Source organism: Felis catus, chromosome C1 (genome assembly GCF_018350175.1).
Source record: "Felis catus isolate Fca126 chromosome C1, F.catus_Fca126_mat1.0, whole genome shotgun sequence".
Lineage (NCBI taxonomy): Eukaryota > Metazoa > Chordata > Mammalia > Carnivora > Felidae > Felis > Felis catus.
The window spans coordinates 214,721,446-214,741,966 of NC_058375.1; the positions used below are offsets into that span (position 1 = coordinate 214,721,446).

At 51.2% G+C, this 20,521-nt stretch overlaps 1 protein-coding gene across 2 annotated transcripts in view; it reads left to right on the top strand.

The window, feature by feature from the left end:
• Window positions 1–20,521, top strand: part of INPP5D (inositol polyphosphate-5-phosphatase D) — a 123,385-nt gene that overhangs the window by 92,590 nt on the left and 10,274 nt on the right. For both annotated transcript variants that reach the window (XM_045034633.1, XM_045034634.1), the window contains exons 14-23: window positions 92–188; window positions 715–853; window positions 2,549–2,657; window positions 2,845–2,933; window positions 6,950–7,031; window positions 10,572–10,661; window positions 13,085–13,198; window positions 14,497–14,579; window positions 16,046–16,133; window positions 19,006–19,155. In XM_045034633.1, the coding sequence (XP_044890568.1) occupies window positions 92–188; window positions 715–853; window positions 2,549–2,657; window positions 2,845–2,933; window positions 6,950–7,031; window positions 10,572–10,661; window positions 13,085–13,198; window positions 14,497–14,579; window positions 16,046–16,133; window positions 19,006–19,155 (1,041 nt within the window). The remainder of the gene's footprint in view (window positions 1–91; window positions 189–714; window positions 854–2,548; window positions 2,658–2,844; window positions 2,934–6,949; window positions 7,032–10,571; window positions 10,662–13,084; window positions 13,199–14,496; window positions 14,580–16,045; window positions 16,134–19,005; window positions 19,156–20,521) is intronic.

Genomic DNA, 20,521 nt, shown 5'->3' on the forward strand with positions numbered 1-20,521 from the left:
CTCTTTATTAAGAACATTGCTTCACCTTGATTTCCCGCCACTTGGTAAACTTGCCTGTGTGACTGACTTCTTCCCTCTCCCCTCCCTTTAGGGAACAAGGGAGCCGTGGGGGTGTCATTTATGTTCAACGGAACCTCCTTGGGCTTTGTTAACAGCCATTTGACTTCTGGAAGCGAAAAGAAACTCAGGTAATGGAGCTCCTTTCCCGGGAGGCCCAGGCAGACCTCACATCCCTAAACACCAGAACTACTGTTCAGCCCTCGGCTTTTCCCGTAACTGTGGCACAGGAGTGACCTCTCGTGTGGGTGAATTTTGTCGGGAGGATGGAACACACATTTCCTTATGTCATTCATCTGATAGATGCCTAAATCCCGCTCCATTTCTAAAGGGAAAAGCCTCATCCGGGCATCCTTACAGATCAAAGCCCACGTGGCTCATTTGGCCCAGGCACAAAGACAGCTATTTAGAATAATCATGATTCCAGTTCCCTGCTAAATGGATGCTCCGGGAGGCCCCCTGCCATGTGTTCCCATTTCTGCCTGAAAGGCCCTTTGCATCCTGGCTGTGCCCCACCTGCACATGCAGGTGGTTCACTGCAGCAGGGGCCGGAGAGTTAAGGCTCAGTCCCCCCAAGCTCCCTCTGATTTCCTGCTACAGTGGTGACGTAAGGGACCAACAGCCTCATGCTACATAGCTGCTTTTTCATTTAAATAGGCGAAACCAAAACTATATGAACATTCTCCGGTTTCTGGCTCTGGGAGACAAAAAACTGAGTCCTTTTAACATCACTCACCGCTTTACGCACCTCTTCTGGCTTGGTGATCTGAACTACCGTGTGGACCTTCCCACCTGGGTAAGGAGCTGCCCACCTGGGGAAAGAACTGTCCACCTGGGGAAGGGGCCACCCGTCTGGGAAGGAGCTGCCCGTCTGGGGAAGGAGTGGTTCACCTGGGGAAAGGGCCATCCACCTGGGGAAGGAGGCCCCTTGAGTGAGCTGAGGGCATGGGGCCATGGAGGCACAGACTGAGCTGGGCCAAGGCAACTACTCCCCTTCTGGGACTCAACACTCTTCTGCTGTTCTGTCATGGAACCCCTGCCTTTCTTTACACTTTACCTCTGCTCACACTTAGTTCCCACACAACTGCCCCAGCCGTTCTGGTCCTCCAGTGGCTCGGCCCAGATCTCCAGGAACTGTTAAGGTCTGAGGAGACCAGCACAATTTTCTGCCTAGGTGTTGGTCACTGGCCAGCTAAGGAAGAAGTTACTTACGTTGGATGCGCAGGCACGGTCCACTGAGCAGTGGTCAGAAGGGCCACCCAACACAGACATGCCTCGCTCGCTCAGGCAGAGCAAAGTGTTCTCTGGGAAGGTGGGGGCCTGGGCGCAGAGCTGTGCAGTCTGCCCAGAGACCTTGGTTACAGCTTGAATGTCCCTGCCAGGGATGGAGAACCTTCATACCACATCCCGTGAGGGCAGAAGCAGAGAGGCAAGAACCCTGGGGCACCGACAGGCTAAGAAATAGCCTGGAGTCAGTTTCTGACCAGTGGGAGTTGGGATTGAGCCCAGACCTTCTCACTCCTCTTCCCCCACGTTGCCCCAAGCATCTCGCCTCTCCCTCTTGCTGCCCCAGAGGCTCGGCAGAGACTGAGGAGGAACTGAGGGTCTGTTTATGCCCCTTACGTCCCCACCACTCCCTCCATCTTGGCAGATGGGAGAGGACTAGGCAGGAACCCCACAAATTTCCTCACCGGGAGGTCTGCCAAGGGCATTCACCAGAGCAGAGGTAACAGTCTGGGGAGAAAGGACGGCTGGATTCCATCCCACTGATGCCGCGCTGACTCTTGGGAGTCCAGGCCCGGATCAGGGAGTCCTGATGCCCACAGATTCAGGGGCTGGGGTTTCAACTCCTTCCATGGCCTCACAACAAGCTGCCTCGGTTCCCATAGACAGCAAGGGAAACATACCTACCCGCTAATGAAGTGTTAACAAAAAGAATACTAAAAATCCTTGTGAAAAAGTAAAATGTCCCTCTATAAATTTGGAACGGCCAAAGCTTGTATTATCAGGTTGACAGTTAACTACTTTTGTGGAGTTTTCCTTATAAACAGTTGAGTGCCAGGGGCACCTGGGTGGCTCAGTCGGTTAAGTGTCTGACTCTTGATTTCAACTCAGATCGTGATCTCGCGGTTCGTGAGCTTGAGCCCCACATCGGGCTCTGTGCTGATAGCACGGAGCCTGCTTGGGATTCTGTCTCCCTCTCTGTCTCCCCCTCTGTCTCCCTCTCTGTCTGCCCCTCCCCCACTCGTGCTTTTGCGTGCGCACGCGCTCGCTATCTCTCTCTCTCTCTCTCTCTCTCTGTCTCTCTCAAAATAAATAAACGTTTAAAAAAAGCAAAAAACAGTTGAGTGCTAAGGAAAGCCAACCGGGCTGCCGCAGGACCAGGGTCTGGTGCAGAGTCCGCGGCTCCAGGCAGGTGGGTGGTGATGGGCCTCCTCCTGTTTGGGATGGGGGACGTGTCACCAGTGGCCCGGCTGTGTCCTTGCTCCAGGAGGCAGAAACCATTGTCCAGAAGATCAAGCAGCAGCAGTACACAGACCTCCTGTCCCACGACCAGCTGCTGATGGAGAGGAAGGAGCAGAAAGTCTTCCTACACTTTGGTAAGAGCTGCGGCTCTCTGTTCCTGGGCCCTCTCCAGCCATCGCCGTCTCCCCTTTTCCCGGAATATCCTCCCGGGGTTGGGGGGGGGGGTGGGGTGCGGGGAAGGACTATGCCTGGAGAGGAAGGCAGTGTGGCCAGATGTGAAACAGGGATCACAGCAGAAACCAAGGTTTTGTTTGATTTCAGAGGAGGAAGAAATCACGTTCGCGCCCACCTACCGTTTCGAAAGACTGACTCGGGACAAATACGCCTACACTAAGCAGAAAGCCACAGGGGTGAGTGAGTTCTCTTCACAGACGTCACCCTGACCCTCCATCACCACCCCCTTGCACATCTCTCCCCTCTTGTGTCCGTTTCCACAAAGACGAGCAGGGAACCGTCGAGCATCCTCGTCCACTAGGCAACAGGAAGAAAAGGAAAATTAGCGATCACGTGTTGATGGGCATCACTGAGCAAAAACCTCTTCTAAGGAGAGGCTGGGCAGCCACACTTGCCCATGACGAGGAACCGGACTCGTGACACTGAGGATTTACCTTCTGTCCAGATAGTCTAAGATTCTGAGAGGGTTTAAAGTATTTCTATAACTGGGTCCTGAAGCTCTTTCCAAAGTTCTGTGATCAAATCTATTTGCTCATCTGCCAAGTGAATCATCAGTAAACAAGCTTCTTTGCTGCAGGACTTACCAGAGCCTTTACAGGTTTGTGAGCATTGTGGTTCTCCACAGTGAAATTTGTGTGCCAAACTCAATTGGTCATGGAATACCAATTAATGTTATGAGGCCCCTCGTGTTCCAAGGAACGGTGTTTCAGGGAAGCTGCAATAAAACCTTCATTCGTTCTTGCTCAGCAGATACTTACTGATGACCTGTGATGGGCTAGGCACTCTCCTAGGTGGTAGGAGATCAAAGATGATGAGACAACACACAGCGACTAACCAGAGATAGAACATGATGTTGCCGAATGCACAGAGGAGCAGTCAGAGGAGGACATGACCTACCGGGCAAGGAAAGATCAGGAGAGGCTTCTCAAAAGGGCCCAGGGCTGGTGCCTGAGGGACGGCTTGGATTTCCAAAGTGGACAGGACAAGGGATGAGGCTTATCATTTCCATTTGAAAGAATTGCTGGGACAGATAGGGAGACAGGAGATTCTGGCATCCATCACCTTCTGGGTCCTGACCGAGGGAAGCCAGCGCCCTGGCCAGGCCCTGAGGGGTTACAGGTGCGGAATGGCGTGTTCCCCAGTTTCTGGGGTTACTGGAGACCTGAGGAAATGGAGAGCAGTTCAGAATGTTGCCAGAGGGCTCGGGGCAAGAGGAGAACTTCAAGGGGGAGGGTGATGCCAAAACAAAGCAGGAGCCAATGGAGGAAACTAGACGGAGGACGAGAGGAGATCCAGGTCCGCTACCAGGAATGAGGCCGAGACCCGCAGGGCAAGACACCTGCTCGTGAGTTGTCCACTGGCTGCTGTGTACCTGCAGCCCCCTAGCACCGTCAGGGCAGGTCCGTGGGGACGTGGGGGGGCAGTGAGGCCGTGTCCAGGTTGACTCGAGCATGCGGAGAAAGAGACGGGGGTTTAGCTGGGGTGAGGGAGGTCCTAGATGCCAAGTTAAGGTTTTAATCTGTTTCACGGGCATCAGGAAGCCACTGAAAGTTCTGCCGGGGGCTGGCAGCATGGCAGCGATCTACAGCACAGGCCGGTCTGCCTCTGCGTAGAGGATGAGGATACAGGGAACCAGCGAGGAGGCCGTATGGTCCTTCCAGCTGAGCAACCGGGGCCTGAGTCAGAATGGGGAACAGACCACGGAAAGCAAGAGGAAAGAAAGGATATGTTGGCAGATCTGATTCCCATTGATAGAAATGAAAATCAGAAGGCGGAGCAGGCTCGGAGGGGTAAATAGAGCTTGTCTTCAGACTTAGTGTGTGATATTAGCCGACGATCTCAGAGGAAACCTCCAGAAGACAGTTGAGAATAGTAGATGACGCTGGAGGCACAAGGACTGGGTCATAGATTGGGGAGTTGTGCCCGCAGAGAACATGGGCACAGCCGTGGGGGTGGGTGAGTTGTCAGGGAGTAAGTGAAGGATGCAGAGAGAACAACCATGGGCAGGTTTGGGGGCCACCCGTGTTCGAAGGCGAGAGGAAGAAGCAGACACAAGGAAGGAGATGGGACATGAGTGCTCGCGTAGGTGGCCGGAGGACCAGCCAGGCATCTCAGCACCACAGAAGCCGGGGGTGAGAGACTGTCAAGGATCAGTGGTGGCCAGTGTGGAGTGTGAGTCTGGGAGAGCATGTGCCCTGCACGTGAACCGTGCCCGAGGAGCTGGCTTTGTGGCCCAGAGGGTTTACTGGACTTGAAAAACAGTTTGCAGGGTCTCGGAGGTGAAATCCAGACTTCAGGAGGATGAGGGTCGCTTTTTACCAAGTGGGTGCAGAGGACCCTGGTGACGCTTTCCAGAAATGCAGCTCTCTGGGCCTCATCCCCGGAGGCTCTGATGCAAGAGCCCTGGGGCAGGCCCCGCCTTCTGTATCTTTGTAAAGTTCCGCTAGTCATCCTTGAGGCGGCCAGTGCTGAGGACTGTAACGCTACGAGGAACGGTGTGGCAGCATCTATGAAACTAATCTACCCTGTGATCCGGTAATTCCCACTTTGGAGTAGTACATTTGTTTGTCAAGCGGAAGATACAGGAATGTTTATTGCAGCTTTGTTCACAATGTCCAAAAACTGGGAACAGCCCTATTTCTGTCAGTAGTAGAGTAGATAAATGCGGTACATACATACAATGGAATGCAACCACAGCAGGGCAGCAAATCAACTTCTACAGACAACAGTATAGGTGAAAGGAGCCAGACATCAAATGATATGTACTGAGTGAATCCATTTATAAGCTCAAGGTTAAGCAAAATTAATCGGTAGAGGCATTAGTCACCATAACGTTCACCTCTACAAGGTGGTGGTATGGACACAGAGGCACATGAGGGAACCTTTTGAGATGATGGAGATTTTCTATACCTTGATCTGGGTAGTGGTTAAACGGGTGTGTACAAATAAAAATTCCTCAAGCTGTATATGTGAGGTTAGTACCCTTTACTGCGTGTAAGTTGTACCTCAAGTTTAAAAAACTAAATGGGTGGTCCAAAAGTAGAGGCAATGAGAATAGAACACTCTTGAAAGAAAATTGATAAAAAGAGGAAAGTAATTGAAAGAGATGGCAGGGGTAGGCTCTTGTATGATGAGTGCCTTTACATTTATAGGCAGAGCAGAGGGGCGCCTGGGTGGCTCAGTCGGTTGGGCGACCGACTTCTGCTCAGGTCATGATCTCGCGGGTTGTGGGTTCGAGCCCCGCGTGGGGCTCTGTGCTGACAGCTCAGAGCCTGGAGCCTGCTTCGGATTCCGTGTCTCCCACCTCTCTCTAACCCTCCCCTGCTCACGCTCTGTGTGTCTCTCAATAATAAATAAACATAAAATATATATATATATATATATATATATATATATATATATATATATAGGCAGAGCAGAAAGGGCTAGAACTTAAAGGGATAAAGGATATTGCCAATGTGCCTTGTCTATCACACCCAGTGAGCATCTCGCTTGCCAGTGTAGCCTGGGAGAGGGCTTGTCTTAATACATTTTGTTTGACTGATTGGATGGTTACATGGATATGCAGATGGGTGGATGGATATGTGAATGAGTAGGTAGGTGGGTGGATGGGTAGATGGGCAGGTAGTTGGGTGAATAAGTAGGTGGCTGACTGACGGGATAAGTAGAGAGGTGGATGGCTGTGTGAAAGGGATGGATGGATGGATGGATGGATGGATGGATGGATGGATGGATAAGTAGATGCTTGGCTGGCTGGATAAGTGGATAGGTGGATGGCTGTGTGAATGGGAGGGGGTGGCTGGAGTGTGTTATTAAAGTAAGGAGCTGGAGAAGATAAGCAGAGACTGGGTTGAAAGTACCCATGTGTGGGGTTCATCTGAGTCAGAAAAAAAAGAGAAGATAAAAACAGGAACTTCTGAAATAATGCGGAGGATAGGTATGAGCACATGGCCAAGTGAGTTGATGTTCCAAAGCAGGAATCCAAGGCGTCTGACAGTGTGGGGGCAGCAGTGGACTCAGGACTTAAGGCAAATGAAAAGGCTTGAAGGCCACCTATGGGGAAAATCTATAAAGCTCCAACAGCACGTGAATTCAAGGATTACAGAGGCCACATGTTAATCTTTTCTTTTACTGACTTACCTATTAAATAAACTAGCAGGCATCTCACAAAACTCGTGACTGTGATTTACAGATGAAATACAACCTGCCTTCCTGGTGTGACCGAGTCCTCTGGAAGTCTTACCCGCTGGTGCATGTGGTCTGTCAGTCCTACGGTGAGTGACAAGCTGGGAGCTTCGGCTCCCTGAAACCAACGGGCTGCAGTCCGTCTCTGTGAAATGGGAGAAGTCCCTGCAGCCCTGGTCAGGTGACCCGAAGGAGCTGACGTATCCTCTCGTGTCTCAGGCTGCAGCATGACAAGTGTCTTCTGATTTGGGAAACACCAGAATTAAGGAGCCCCTCTTAAAAGAAACCCAGTCTTGTTCTGAAAACGCGTTAGGTTTGAACCACAGGAAAGTGGTATTTTTGTAGGTCAGAAATAGTCAACTATTGGAAATTCATATGGTTCAACCTAACATATACCATGGGTATATGCGTATGTATTTATGGAGATTTAAAGATAAATTGAGTTACATTGATGAGAAAGTTATAATATGCAATATTAAAATAAATAATTATGAAAAAGTTAGCAAAACAATTCAATAATTATTGACTCTAGAAGTTTAAGATATACTGAAGGAATTCGTAATTGCTTGAGTGCTCATTCTTAAAAGCTACCTCTTAATTCCCATTATTTGGAACTCTTCTGCACTGTGTACTTAGAAATTCAGAGCAGGGGTGCCTGGGTGGCTCCGTCAGTTAAGTGTCTGACTCTTGGTTTCGGCTCAGGTCATGATCTCACGGTTTCGTGAATTCGAGCCCCATGTCGGGCTTTGTGTTGATAGCTCAGAGCTTGGAGCCTGCTTCGGCTTCTGTGTCTCCCTCTCTCTCTCTCTCTCTCTCTCTCTCTCTCTCTGCCCCTCTCCCGCTCACGTTCTCTCTCAGAATAAATACAAAATAAATTTAAAAATTTCAGAGCAGAACTACCTTGAACACTTCACTGACTGACCATTGTGATATTATTTTTGAAACATTGCAGATTTTCAGGCAGTGACTACAAAGGAGGGCCATCCTTGTGCCCATCCCAAGTCACTGGCCTGAGACCCCTGGTGGACTGTTCATGACCTCACCCCTACCCCACCCACCAAAGGGAGGTTCTTGCTGCTGCCCAGTGGCCACCTTCGTGGCTCCCATCCTCTCTCTGGGGACCAGCAAACACCCATGTTTAAGTCCGGTCCCAACAGGTTGAACTGATTTCCATTTTTTTTTTTTTTTTTTTTTTTTTTTTGCCCATGCCTCCTGATGCCCAGAGGGGAGCAAAGCGACTACCCTGGGAAGGAACGCACCCCACAGTCCCCTAGCACCTGAGCTCTGTCTCCCAGAAATGACTTCACTAGACAAACTTCACACCTTTAGGTGTACAGAAAAGCATCCCACCCCCATAGCCACAGCCAAAGAATTATTCCGCGTTCAAGACCAATGAAGACTCCTATCCCACCCGTTGTCAATCATCCCATTTCTCAGTGGTGCCTCTTTCCCACATCCTGCAACTCCATGAGTCCTGCCAATCCTTGTCTCTAGGAAGATGCCACCATCTGCCTTATTCAGCAGGTCTCTGTGGCGATTCAGGAGAAAGTACTGGCTTGTAGCATTACTGCGCTTTGAAGCTCTTTAAGCTTGGCGTCCAAAAAACTCCATAGTGGAGATTTTTAGGAAAACAGAGGGAGATTGGTCTGGAAGTGGCATTGAGGAGCAAAGGGGACACACCTTCCCACTTTCTGGACCCACATATGGGGACAAAGCAGACAAACAGCCCTTAGTTGAGATGCTGTGGTATTTTCTGAGGAAGGACCAGGTATAGAATGTGAAGGGAAAGTTGAAGACGTAGGGAATTTTGCTAATGATATTTCACTGAATGCCGGAGGGTGCGGAGGAAGAGTTTAATGATTTGGGGGTGAGCAAGAAATTAGGAAAGAGAAGGGAATGAATGTCCAGAGCTCAGGAAATGGGGGTCAGCTGGGAGCTTGAGTCTTATGGTGATTAACATAAATAAGATGTATCAGTTAATCTGCTGCGTAACAAACTACCCTAAAACTTGACAGCTTACAGTTCTCTGGGCTGGACTTGGGACTGTTCATCTCTGCTCTCTTTGGTGTTGGGCGGGCGCACTCGGGCCAGGAGCCCACCCAAACTGGGGGTTGGTTGACCGGTTAGCTAGCTGTCAACAGGGGCGATGGTGGTAACTCGGCTGTGTTCATCACCCAGCAGGCTAGTCCAGGCTTCTTCCTGGTCCCGGGGATCCCAGATGTGGAAGAGCTTTTCGAGTCTCTGCTTGTCTCACATTTCCTAATGTCCCACTGGCCAAAAGAAGCCACAAAGCCAGGCCCAGACTCACTGTGGGAGGGGGGCATACAGTATGTGGTTACAGAGAGGCCACCCAGGTAACCATCGCCCTCCCAGTTTTGGGGGCACAGGCATCATACTTACTGCTGGTGCTGTTCTGCTTGATACGTATGTAAATACTGTTAAAAATGCTGGTCTACCCTCTAACTTGTCGCTAGAACACCCCACGCTCGTCCTGATTCCCCCGCCTCCCTGCTTCACACAGCACTGGACCCTCCCTGACTTCTTCCTGTCTACATCCAAATGTGACTTAGGCTGGCACCCTTCCTACCTTTTCCCTTCTGTCTCAGAGAAGGGGTGTCCTCCCCCTCTCCTGGCCCCTCTCCTCCATCCCTTCTTCCTTCCCCAGACCAGTACCCCCGCCTTCCTCCGTGTTCTCTTCTTTCATTCTGTCTCGTTGTTTCAACTGTCTTTCTGATGGTTGTTAGCAAGTGAGCATGATTTTCCATGTTTGGTAGCCATCCGTATTTCTTTCGGAATTTTCTGCCCGTGCCCTTTGGTTGGTTGAAGGGTGAGATGTTTCCCTTTGTCTTGCTGATTTATAAACACTTTATAGGAAAGGATGTAAATCGCCTTCCTGCCTTCTTGGTCTCCTGTGCTATTTCTCTTTGCCCATGACCGGCCGGTGTAGCTTGGGCCTCCTGCACACCTCCCCTGTGGAGCCCAAACATCCTCATGGCTTCTGCTTCCACCTAACATCGTGACTCCAAACCTAAAGATAAATCTCCAGCCTTGAGTACCCAGCTGGACAGCTCCACGTGGCTCTATTATAAGCACTTAGAACTCGGTATTTCTAGAGCTGTGTTCTTTCCCTTACGCCCTCCAAACATGCCTCACTGCATTCCCTCCAAGCGCCATGTTCCTTAAAAGAGTTGTCTACGCTCTGTCTACACTGCACGTTCCACTGTCTCCCAATCCTACGAGGCATTGTGGGATGGGGGAAGGCACCAAGTCAGTTGCTGATGAGCTCGGTGACCTGAATCCCCATCCCACACTGGGCCGTGAGCTCATCGGTGCAACAAAGTGCTGAGACCAGAAAAGTCTGAACGCTCCACGATCTATTTAAAAACTCGTGTGTCTCGAGGAAAAACTAGCACAGGCACATTTTTGCCACGGAGGAGAGAGTGTCACCCACTTCCACTGAGACTTTTGAGCGTGGTTGTGGAAGGCCAGTGGACTAACAGGTATAAAATCATGAAATTTCTGGAGGCTTCCATAAGTACAAGTTGATTTCTACCATGGGTTTGACCTTCTTGGTTTGACCAGAAAGGAATTCTCCTTCCCTACTCAGGAATGCCTTCCCTCCCCTGCAGGCAGCACCAGCGACATCATGACAAGTGACCACAGCCCTGTTTTTGCCACATTTGAGGCAGGAGTCACCTCCCAGTTTGTCTCCAAGAACGGTAAGTGGTGGATGGTGTCCGTCCCCCTGTCGTCCGCGATGACAAGAGGCTTCGGGCACTCATCTTCTGACTGCAGCAATCTGTTGTCCGTGGTAGATGGGGGCCCATCCTTCCAGACGAGTCCACAGTCCACGTCAGGCCGTATCATGGTTTCAGTGCAGAGCATTTGCTTGTTCTCTTTGGCAGATACGTCAGCTTTCTGAGCCTCAGTTTGAATCCAGTCCTTAACATTGAGTCAACGAGGGGCACCTGGGTGGCTCATTCAGTTAAGCCGCCAAGTCTGTCTCTTGGTTTCGGCTCAGGTCATGATCCCACGGTTCGTGGGTTTGGGCCCCCATCGGGCTCTGTGCCGACAGCCTGGAGCCTGCTTGGGATTTTCTCTCTCCCTGCCCCTCCCCTGCTTACTTTCTCTCCCTCAGATGAATAAATAAACCTAAAATGTTTTTTAAAACAAAATTTAAAAAGTTGAGTAAGTGAATGTTTTTCCAAGGTGTGGCATGTCCACCACCAAAGGCCATTCCGGGTGGGCCACGGATGAACATTCGAGAGGAATGCGTTTATTTTGACAGGTTTTGCATCTGTCTCTTCTGTGTAAAGGCAAGCCACGCCGGTTTTTCATTCAGTCTCGTGGTGTCCTTTCTTACTTAAACATGTTTGCCTAAGTTTAAACAGTGAGTCTATTTAAAGAAAATATTAAGTCAGCATTCACGTGGGTGCACGGTGGGCGGAGATGGTGAACATTGTAAGGATGGGATGTGGTGACTGAGTTTGGGAAATGCTAGAGTAAATAATACTTAGATCTGCAGGTAAATTTTCAAGTAACCCAGCTCAGCCCGGCTCACCAGGCCACCGTCATCCCAGCAGGGGTCTGGTGTTCTCTGTGGTGCATCCAGCCTGGGCCTGGGTGACTGGGGAGCCATGTTGTCACCTCCTCTGTAACCCTCCCCCACCCCTCGTCTGTGGTCAGCAGACAGTCCGGGCTAATTTAGGAAGGTTGAGTGGGGGGCTCAGTGCAGGTAGGAAAATCCTGTATTACTGTGTGTCCTTCGTGCCATGAAGGATGTGGGCACGACTGGAGTACTGTCTTTCCGGGACACTCCTCTCCGTGCTGTTGGGTCTAACATCTACTCTAGCAGCGTGACCTCCCCTCTCCACACAGCCTTCATCCACCACCCTGTCTCCATGCTAGCGCTGAGCACTGTCTTTCCAGAACCTTCCATCTCTCCCAGGCCTCTCACCCATCTCCCATCTCTCTGAGTTCCTGCAGCTTTGATGGGGTGGCTGATGCCATCACACCCTCGGTGAGGACCCTCATCACATCATCGGTATCAGGCTTGTCTTCCCTTCACTGGCACCCAGTACACAGAAGACACAAAGGCCCATGACCTGGATTGAGCATAGGTTGACTCTTCCTAAGCAGAGCCTGGTCTAGATGCTGTGGGATTTAAGAACATAAAAGAAAGCTGAGTGAAATAAGCCAGAGAGAAAAAGTACCATAGGCGTATGGTATCACCTCTGCGCGGGATCTTGGAAGAAACCGCCAATTTCGTAGAAACAGTAGGAGGGTGGTTGCCAGGGGCTGAAGGGAGCGGGAAATGGGGAGATGGAGGTCAAAAGGTCCAGACTTTCAGTTACAAGATGAGTAAATTCTGGGGAACTAATAGCATGATGACTACAGGTAGTCATACAGTATTGTGAACCGGAGATTTGCTGGGAGTAGATCTGAAGCATTCTCACCACACACACACACACAAACCAGTTAATTATGTGGGTGACGGATGTGTGAATTGTCTTGATCTTGGTAAGCATTTCACAGCGTATATGTGTATCAAAGCATCACGCTGTACCCTTTGAATGTGCACAATCACGTTTGCCAGTTATTCCTCAATAAAGCTGGGGGAAAAGGAATAGAAAGGAAAGAAGGGCGCACGGGTGGGACGGAGGACGGGGATGTCCGTCCTTGCTCTCGGGTGGCTCAGAATTTACACGGAAGGATGGAACCTGTTCAAAGCCAGCCTGAGGACACTTGCAAACACAGTCCCCTCCGTGAATGCCCTGAGGAGCCAACTGTGGATGAGGGTAAAGAAGGAGTGGAGGGAGGTCAGCCAGAGGCAGAAAGAGCAGGGAGCCCTTGCTACCCGGACCTAGAAACGACACAGATTTGGGTATCGACCAGAGCCTTTATACAAGCTCTCTTTGCCAGAGCAAATGGGGAGACTGAGGCACTGAGGCTAAGGGCGTCGGGCTCTTGGCTCCTTGAAGTCTTTGCTCTTCCCACCCTGCTGTCCGCACATCGGAGAGGGCGTTCCCCCCGTTGCGGTTGCTCAGCGCATGTGGTGGGATTCGGGAAAACCTCTCCCTCACCTGGACCTCACCTTCTCTGGGCACATTGTGGAGCCACAGCTCTTTGTCACCTGTTCCAGGCCCCGGGACCGTCGACAGCCAAGGGCAGATCGAGTTTCTCAGGTGCTTTGCCACGCTGAAGACCAAGTCCCAGACCAAGTTCTACCTGGAGTTCCACTCAAGCTGCTTAGAGAGTAAGTGGGTGCCGAGCCGCTACGTGTTGGCTGTGCAGGCAGGACTCTTTCTCTTAGGTGCCTTTTCACTGGTGGCGCCTCGCCCCTCTTCTCTCTGGGAAGGATTCACAGATGGGCCTCGTGGGGGTCTGCAGGGGGAGCGTTGGAGTCTGTGGTTACCGTGGGGGCACCCCCCGGCGGCCTGTGATCCTGCCATTGCGGCCTCAGAGAGAGAGACAGTCACTGAAACACTGACCCGTCGTCAGCCCTTGGAGGTGACCGGGCCGCTGGCTCCTCTCCTTCCCCCTCGAGTGTAGCCCCCGAGGGTCCCTCCCCTCCCCAAGCTGGGGCTCTGACTCAACCCGAGGGTCCTGGGCGGAGGTCCAGAGCTCGTGGAGGCCAGTGCCGGGCCTGACCAGCCGCTGGTAGCCACCTGTCCTTCCTTCCGGAGTCCTCTGCTCCTTGGTACACGACGGGCATCTTTCTCAGGTGTTCTGGAGCATCCACAGGCAAGCGAGAGACGGACGGCCTGCTCCCAGCCAACAGCAGTTAGCACAAACTGTGTTTAGCAAACACCATTTCCGGGTGACATTTCTAGGCATATTGTCTAAAGCTGTTTTGTGGCAAGATCTGGGTGGTTTCTAGCTCCCCTCGCCGAGATGGTCTGGGGGGGGGGGGAGGGGGGCAGAATCAACTCCATCGAAGGAGGCATTTTGGGACAGGATGACGGCTGTTTCCAGAAATCCAGAAGAGGAGTTGCCCCACTCCCCTCCCTTCCTTCTCCCACTCAGCCCGGGCTCAGTCTTGCTGACAGACCTGCCTTCTCCACGAAGTTTCCAGGTCCCGAGTCACCAAGCAGGGGCAAGGCACCTCCAAAAATGATGAGGATTTTTGTGCGGGTGTTTTTAATAAACTATCGAGACATTTGCATACATTTCTATGGAAACAGCATATTAGGAAGCTTAAATTAGCATTTCGAAAGGCTGCTATCTTGAGTGGCGTGGGACAAGCTGTCATGTTTCCTAATCTCCTTGCCTGTGATGTGATGATTTCTTTGTTGCCTGGTTTGTTGCAAAAAAGGAGCTGAAAGGGAGGGAAGTCTCTGAGTTTTTCCTAAAAATAATCCAACCGTGTTGGCAAATGACCATCCCCTGCATCAAAACAGAATCCCCCACAAGCCTGACTCCTAAGCAGTGCTATTGCCCCTATAGATGAAAGAGGGAAAATATCTTCCTCGGTCTGGGTGGGGCGACCCTAGGAGTCTTCTCTGTCTGGTTCTTGTTTGTTCTTTGAAAACCAGCCTTCTTGTCCTCTGTCAGGTTTTGTCAAGAGTCAGGAGGGAGAAAATGAAGAAGGAAGCGAGGGGGAGTTGGTGGTGAAGTTTGGCGAGACCCTTCCAAAGGTAAGTCAAGAACAGGATGTAGCCGGGGAGAACTTGGCATTCGCCAGCCCCTGTGGCCCCAGCATTCCTTAATGGATCACGGAAGAGATCCAGTGATGGATTTGTCTGACCATGTGACTTTGCAAAGAAGGAAACTGAGGCAGATCCCAGAGAGGCTGGTTCACAGTCACACAGCCACACAGCTGCGATGACAGGCCCCAGGCCCCGAGGTCCTGATCCTCCTGCAGTGGCCTTTCACCTGCTCAGCCCAGCTTGGGGGATCAAGTGAGGGGCAGAGAGGAGTTCATTGCTCCTACCTGAACACTGGGTTCAGAAAGAACTTGACGTGTCCATGGCCCCGTGATAGCAGAGGGTGGAATTGAAAACACATAGACCGACCATACTGGCAACACGTTCCTCTTTCTTAAAGAAAAAAAAATTGGTGTTCTACCTGGGACCCAGAAAAGCTTTTGTGACGTTGAGTTGACGGTGGCCACGTCTGGGTGTTCACGCTGGGTGCGCGGCGGAGTAGGACCTTGTGGGGTTTTCTGTCACATAATGAGGAAAGGGTATGCAGAGGGGAGTTCAGGCCAGGCAGATCTGTTGTATGCGGCAAGAGTCCCAGGGGCTCTCCTGGAAGGTTCCCTCAGAGGTGACACCCAAGGTGAGCTTTACAAGATGGCCTTAAACAGGCGGAAGGACCCATCCTCTCCTAAGGCTTGGGTGGGACATGGGCAGTTTTGGGGGGCTGTTGATTGGCACCCGTTCTTGGGCCACATCACAGAGTCTCCTAACTGGGGAGCACTTCTGATCGGGGTCCTCCACAAGGCCATAGCTGTCAAAAGTCCTCATACTGGGGCTGTTTTCAGGTACCTGAATCCCTGTGGCTTAGGTCTCCAAGGTGACATCCTGCCTTAGCCACCCACCCGACCCTTCCGTTCCTCCCCTCCCGGCTGCCCCACACGGCAACCAAATGGCCCATTTCCTCCTTTGGTCAAGTTGTGAAAGATGCCAGCGTCCCCGTCCATATAACACGTGTTCTGAACCCCATCTGGTTCAGGGGACTCCAGGGTACCCTGGCCCTACATCCTCACTGCTACCAAGACCTGCTCTTCTTCCTGCCTCTGTCCCTCCTCTCCACCTCACTGCCACCTCCCTCAGGGTCTCCATCCCACCCGCCTCCTTGCTGAGGCATCCTGAAGCCTGATGGAACTTTCTGGAATGCCTATCTGGTCCTGGCATTCCCCCTCTTTATCTAGTTGGCTCCCAGCCCCCTCCTCACTCTCCAGCTTCACCCGCTGCCCCCACAGCACCTAAGGGGCCCCCGACCCTCCACCCATCCCTGTCACCTGACGGCACCCTCTCTGTACCCTCTATAATCCCACCAGGGCACCCTGACAGAAGCTCCCTGTGCTCTACCGTCACTCCCACCACGATGATTGTGTCCCCTGGGAGTCAGCTCTAACCCTGTCCCCTTCTCTGTGCAGCTGAAGCCCATTATCTCTGACCCCGAGTACCTGCTGGACCAGCACATCCTGATTAGCATTAAGTCCTCTGACAGCGACGAATCGTATGGTAAGGGTCCCTGGAAAGGTTGCTGCACCTGCTGTTAGCTGGTGGCCTCTCATGTAAGGGAGGCACTGGCATCTCCGTTCCAGAAAGCCCAGCTCCCGCTCCCCATCCTGCTCTCCTGTCCCCCCTCTCCCCCTCCCAGGGCTGCCGGAGGGACAGTTACTGGTAACTCACCCTTCCTGCCTTGTCGGGCTTCTGGGAGGAATAGCCAGCAGCCACAGCCCCTCTCGTTTATGGAGTCTTTCCTGCGACAAGAGTCTGTGGCAGGTGCTTTGCAGGGATCATTTAATCCTGACAGGACCTTATAAAGCACGTACTATTCTGTCAATCAGTAGGTGAGTAAACTGAGGCTCAGAGAGCTTAAGGGGCTTGCCTAAGTCACAGGTAGAAACCGGCTGAGCCCTAATTTGAGCCCATGTCTGTCTGGCGTTGGTCAGTGCCCATACTGGGCAGACACCAACTAGAGCGACGTCACCTTCTATGACATTTTCTTCAGCCAGTGCGTGGCTCCAGCCCAATGTCAGGTTCGAACTCCATACACTCATTGTGGTGAGAACACAGGGATAAGAGGGGCAGGTGGCCAGAGCGAGGCTGGAGGCAGGAGCCAGATCAAGCAGCTCCTTGCAAGAGGCAGACAAAAATGAATCCTGGTCCCAGGAGGGTGTTCAGTTTTCTTTTTTTTTTTTTTTTTTTCAACGTTTATTTATTTTTGGGACAGAGAGAGACCGAGCATGAACGGGGCAGGGGCAGAGAGAGAGGGAGACACAGAATCGGAAACAGGCTCCAGGCTCCGAGCCATCAGCCCAGAGCCTGACGTGGGGCTCGAACTCACAGACCCCGAGATCGTGACCTGGGTGAAGTCAGACGCTTAACTGACTGCCGACTGCAACTGACTGCCGACTGCGCCACCCAGGCGCCCCAGGTGTTCAGTTTTCAATGGAAGGAATTTGAAGGTGTTCAAATGCTAATCAGGGGAAGTCAGGAAACAAAGAGGCCGAAGACACAAGGATGTCTATGTGTTGGTGGCCTACTGTCCAGGCTCGCCAAAAGCCCTGGAATGTAGGTACAATGGCTACCTTAGCTGCAGAGGTGAGGAAATGAAGTGACCTGTCCAAGGTTACTTGTCCTTGGCCACGGAGTGACTTTGACAGGCTACCGTGTGACCTTGGACTTGAACCCCGGCAACCCAGCTCCAGAATCCTGCCTTTCACCCCCTCCTAGCACAGCACTGGACAGAGGGTCCCAGAGTCATGCAGGGGTGGCCAGAGCCTGAGGATTGTACCGGCCCTGGATGGGGGAACCCCTATCCATCATGTCGGGGCAAAGAGAACGGATCCATGTGGAGTCAGAATGTTTGAAGTTTTGGTGGTAGCACACAGGAGCACAGGAAGGATGGTTCCGTTTTCTTGTTCAAATACTGTCTTCTTCCTTTGTTTCTGCCTCTTGGTATCCACGCAAACAGCATATCGTAACAATAACGGGAAAAAAAAGCCAGCCCACAGTCTCATTCCCCACAACGGGAGCCATGTTTATTTTGGTCTCATACCTCTATCCTCATACATAGGCATACATAGATTTCTATATTTACAACCACCACAGAGGTGCCATTTTTAATTTTCTCTCTCCCCCAGTGATAGACATGTCAGACGATACACGTTTTCGTGATCATCCTCCTGTACGGCCTTCACGACGGCTGCATTTAATGGCTTAATGATACCCCATGGGTTTGCTGTTGATTATTCCTGTCCGTGTTCTGAATAATGCTGAGATGGATGTCTTTGTGAGCATTTTGATCCTCCTTCAGCCACATTTTTATTCTTTCGAATCCTCTCTTTAGGCTAAGTTCCCACGTGTGCCGGGTCAAAGGGCACAAATACGTTGGTGATTCCTGACACTTGTTATCTAACTGATTGCTGTTAAAAAAAGTCTTGCCATGTTGACCTCACCATGTCCAAGGGTACGGGTTTCCCCAGATCCTTGCTGGTTCTGGGGATTCTTTTGCTTCCTTCCATCTTGTACTAATTTCCTGTCTCTAAGAGAGTCCCTTAGTGCTGTCTTAATTTGCATTTTTTTTAAATTTTTCTTTCAACGTTTTTTATTTATTTTTGGGACAGAGAGAGACAGAGCATGAACGGGGGAGGGGCAGAGAGAGAGGGAGACACAGAATCGGAAACAGGCTCCAGGCTCCGAGCCATCAGCCCAGAGCCCGACGCGGGGCTCGAACTCACGGACCGCGAGATCGTGACCTGGCTGATGTCGGCCGCTTAACCGACTGCGCCACCCAGCCGCCCCTTAATTTGCATTTTTGATGGCAGGGAAGACTGAACTAGTTTCCATTCATTGAAATTAACCAGTTACAATTCTTTTTGTGTGAAATACCTGTTTGGGTTATATGCCCAGTTACCTGCTGGGATTTGATTTTGAGGAGTTCCTTGTGGGGTTCACGAAGCCATCGGTCTCTTTCACATTTTCCTTTCTGTCTCTGTGCAGAAGTTTTAAGCTTTTATATCTTCTTACCTGTCGGTCTGTTTTGTCATTTCTTACATTGCCTCAAGCCCTAGGAAGTTATCATTCGCTCCCGCAATCAGATTAGTGGTTAAGTCTGCTTGTCTGCTGGATTTTCTAGGATTTAATTCTTTTTTTTTCTTTTTTTTACATCAACTAATCCACGTGGAGTTCATTCCACTGTAAGGTTTGAAATGTTTTTCCCAAATTGCTGAGGCGTTGTTCTAAAAGCTTTATTCGATAATCCCCACCTTGGACATTGTTTCGAAGGATCATCTTTGGACGGTGCAGTTAATCTCCAGGCTGAATGCATGGTGTTTCTCCCGTGAAATGGCTCTTGACATGACTGTTGTTCTCCCCACCTGCCCAGGCGAAGGCTGCATCGCTTTACGGTTAGAGGCCACGGAAACTCTGCTCCCCATCTATACGCCTCTCACCCACCACGGAGAGATGACAGGCCACTTCCGGGGGGAGATTAAGCTGCAGACGTCCCAGGGCAAGACAAGGGAAAAGCTCTATGGTGAGTGGGCACGAGCCCTCCCCTGCTCACTCTTCAGTGCTGCAGGCTTAGGGACAGGAAAGACATTTCTCTCCCCTCAGCCATTGCGTGTTCTCTCTGCTGTGGCCTCAGAACAGAAATCCAGCATCGCAAGGGATGTCAGAGACCATCTGGCCCGATTCTTAACTGACTCAAGAATGTCCCTACAGAACCGCAACATCCCACGGCCGCACGTCTTCGTTCCCTGACCCCAGTCACCTTCCATCTGTAAGGATGGGAAGCTCGTGAATTTTCCAGATGCTCTGCTGCTCTTGTCTCCTGTTAGTCTTTTAGGCCCTGTCACTCCCAGTTAGCACCCCCACCAGAAAGACCACGATTAGACAATAAACCTGCCTGATTCTGAATAGTTCTTTCCAGGTTGCAGCTCACACACACACACCTACGTAGCTACGCCCTGCCCTCGTGGTGCCGGCCAGGGCTTCTGGGCCTTCCAGATTGCTGTCACACACCCTGTGCGCTAAAAAGCGGCCCCATCCTCGTACTTCGCACGTTTCCTTGGCTTCTCCCTACCTAGGCCCCACCCACCGCCCAAAAGAGCGGCCTCTTCTCCTCTGTTCCTTGGCAGGGTCCCCCAGCACCTCTTCCAGCTTGACCTCAACTCTTTGTGTCCTGCAAAACGACGCTTGCTTCTTTCTGCTGGCCGTCAGGAGGACACGTTTCTCGTGGCTCTCAGAAAGGACACTGTGCAGCCATGCTTGGGAACAAATGCTCATTGACGGCGTTTCTTCACCCCACGTGATGTCCCAGCCTTGGGGAGTCCTCTCCTGTCTGTCCCCAAAGGAGACTCCGCTGATTCCCATTAGGGAATTGTAGATGCCTCATCTCTAGATCAAAGAATTGTCACTGCTCCTCTGGGGAATATTGAAACGCGGCCAAGAGACCTTAATAGCCGGGAACACGAGGATGTTTCTAGACTCAAATCTGTAATTTTCTCAGAATCCTTCCCCAAAATTTTAAACTTGGAAACTAGCGTGTAGAGTCCTCAGTAGTAACCATCACATTAAAACCTCTGTGCTTGAAATAATAAATGATTTGAGGGATACAGAGCTGCTCAAAATGTGTTAATCAAGCATTTCTTGCTTCCCACACAAACAACAGGTGGTTTTTCCTTCCTTTTGCCTTTAATTCCTACTCAAAAGCACTGTAACAACAATGCCTAAAATGAGTTGGACTTTAACTTGATGCCGGATAATGTGGGAAACGATGGTCTTCTGAATGTCATCCCATTAATGCCTTGCAGTAGCCCTGACAGCCCGGTTTCGTCCTTGTGTGGTAGATGGGGAAACTGAGGCACAGAGAGGTTCAGTGTTTGGCTGAAGGTCATGTA